Consider the following 2,500-nt stretch of genomic DNA (forward strand, 5'->3'; position numbering starts at 1 on the left):
AACGTTTGAGAAGCACTGCTCTAAGGTTTTTTTTAATGATTATGTGGTCCTTGGTCTTAAGCATTTGAGAAGCATTGCTCTAAGGTTTTTTTAATGATTATGTGGTCCTTGGACTTAAGAGTTTGAGAAGCACTGGTCTAAGTTTTTTTTTAACTCATTGAATGCCAAGCTGTTTTCGGAAGCTTTGTCCTAGAGTGCCAGCAATCTAGACCATTGTTGATGATTTTTGTACAGCCACAGCATTCTGTGTTATAGCTATGAACACATACAATGGCTCGTTTGAAAGGTGAGACTTTAAGCTCTCAGTGGGTGCAAACCGTGTATTTCTAGACGCCTCTGTTCCTGAGAAATCCCAAGCTAAACAGTGGCTAGTTTTCATCCAAATCCCTGTTTTTTTTTTTCTAGAAATGGAGATATTGCGTCTTTTAATGACCTGAGAAGTTGCCTGCAAAGTTTCTGGGAAGAGATCTAACGAGACCTGCCACCTAGTGATAAACCCACGAAGATAAATGACCTGATTTTGACCTGGTGTGCATGTCACTGATAGGCTAATCAGTGACTGATTCGAAACAAAGCGGCAACCATCAAAAGCCGAGTTAAGATCAAACGTCCAGATAAAATGTCCAGATCTTACGTTTTCATGAGTTTTCGATCGTCATATATTTAATTTCCATTCATCACAGAGTTCCCAAAATCACATGTAAGGTGTGTTAGAGTGTCTAGTTTCGTAATTAAAAAAAAAAAGCTAAAAACGTAATATTACGTTTTTGGCACTCAATGAGTTAATGATTATGTGGTCCTTGGACTTCTTAAGCGTTTGAGAAGCACTGCTCTAAGTGCCACTTGTGGCCCATGTGCTCTCTCTGTGTGTAGACGGGCGGTTGGAACATCACTGGGCCCTGGGACAAGGACAACTTTATGGAGGTTCTGAAGACCGTCTCCGGGCCATACAAGGCCCAGCCTTTCTTCACTATCGGAGTCAGTGTGGACCCCAAGAACTCCAACTCCAACATCATCCAGGTGTGTGTGTGTGTGTGTGTGTGAGTGTGCGTGTGAGAGAGAGCAGTTCACCCCCAAAAGACTTGTCTGGTGAATCATCATCAGACAGAGGCTTGTTTACAGCTGTAGTGTTGTGTAAACAAATCACATGCATCGCTCTTCATGACCACAAACCTCTCCTCTTCTGAGAAGCCCAATGACCGTAAAGCACATGAAAGGCGTGTCAGTATATTGTTACTGGAGGGATCCCATAGTTTTTGTCATCATGTCAGACAGGGCTTGTATACAACAGAAACAGGTGTGTGTGTGTGTGTGTGTGTGTGTGTGTGTGTGTGTGTGTGTGTGTGTGTGTGAGGTTTGTTTACACTGTAGTGTTGTGTAAACAAATCACATGCATCACTCTTCATGACCACAAACCTCTCCTCTTCTGAGAAGCCCAATGACTGTGAAGCACATGAAAGCCGTGTCAGTATATTGTTACTGGAGGGACCTGGTAGTGTTTCAGATGACGTGCAGACCTACAATGCTGTACGTGGTCTCTTAGTTGGACAAGCCTGGCTTATCGAAGTCATGCATCATAGAGGTACCTCATGGCTTCATTCCTGCCTCGCCTACTTAGAAAGGGTTTTTATTTACACATAGGTCATAACCATCACTCCCTCATAGACACAGCAACCTTCTTTACTGAGGGATGTGATAGGGGTTTTACTGAGGAGGGATGTGATAGGGTTTTTTTCTGGACTGTGTCCAATATATGAGCTCACTCTGTTACTGTTCATTTAACGGCCTTCAGAAGATTCTGTATCAAAGACGTCCATCACAGAGATGGATAATATCTTGATTCGTTGAAACAGAAATAGATGTTTTTCCATTCCAATGCATTTTATCTATTGCTACTGGGAAATGATTATATCTGTCCGCCTCACCCATTCAGACCTTTTCACCATGAAATCCATTCTGACATCTTCACCCATTGGATACTTATGACCATGTCATTCTCTAGGTGGACCAATCAGGACTGTTCCTGCCATCACGTGACTATTACCTCAACAAGACAGCCAATGACAAGGTAGGTCCCCCTCTCTCCACTGCAGGTGAAGACCATGGTTTGAGGAAGAAGGTAATTGTTATGCAAGCAGTGAGGGACGAGAGACTCTGACAGTATTCTGGTATTACAGCGCCTGAGGTCCTGAAATATGAAATGCTCTTCTTAATCTGACACTGTACCTCTGGCAGACCTCAGCCAAGCCAAACCACAGCCCTGACATTAAGGGGAGAGTGGACAGACATCACGCAGGCCAAACCACAGCCCTGACATTAAGGGGAGAGTGGACTCTGTCCTTGGGCGTCTATTTTCCTTAAGCATCTTAGTTTTGTGCTATTCTGTCCTTTAGCATCTTATTTAGTTCTGTGCTATTCTCCTTTAGCATCTTGTTTAGTTCTGTGCTATTCTCCTTTAGCATCTTGTTTAGTTCTGTGCTATTATCCTTTACCACCTTGT

The 2,500-nt window shown here is 43.1% G+C and overlaps 1 protein-coding gene across 2 annotated transcripts in view; it reads left to right on the forward strand.

Annotated features, from left to right (window-relative positions):
• ece2b (endothelin converting enzyme 2b) overlaps positions 1 to 2,500 on the forward strand; it is a 69,798-nt gene that overhangs the window by 46,793 nt on the left and 20,505 nt on the right. For both annotated transcript variants that reach the window (XM_076282924.1, XM_076282925.1), the window contains 2 exons: positions 874 to 1,020; positions 2,003 to 2,068. In XM_076282924.1, the coding sequence (XP_076139039.1) occupies positions 874 to 1,020; positions 2,003 to 2,068 (213 nt within the window). The remainder of the gene's footprint in view (positions 1 to 873; positions 1,021 to 2,002; positions 2,069 to 2,500) is intronic.

The sequence above is a fragment of the Alosa pseudoharengus genome, unplaced genomic scaffold (assembly GCF_046254945.1).
Source record: "Alosa pseudoharengus isolate Yale_2024_CS ecotype anadromous, Long Island Sound unplaced genomic scaffold, YU_APseudo_1.1 YU_APseudo_1.1_scf_13, whole genome shotgun sequence".
In the NCBI taxonomy this organism is placed as follows: Eukaryota; Metazoa; Chordata; class Actinopteri; order Clupeiformes; family Clupeidae; genus Alosa; species Alosa pseudoharengus.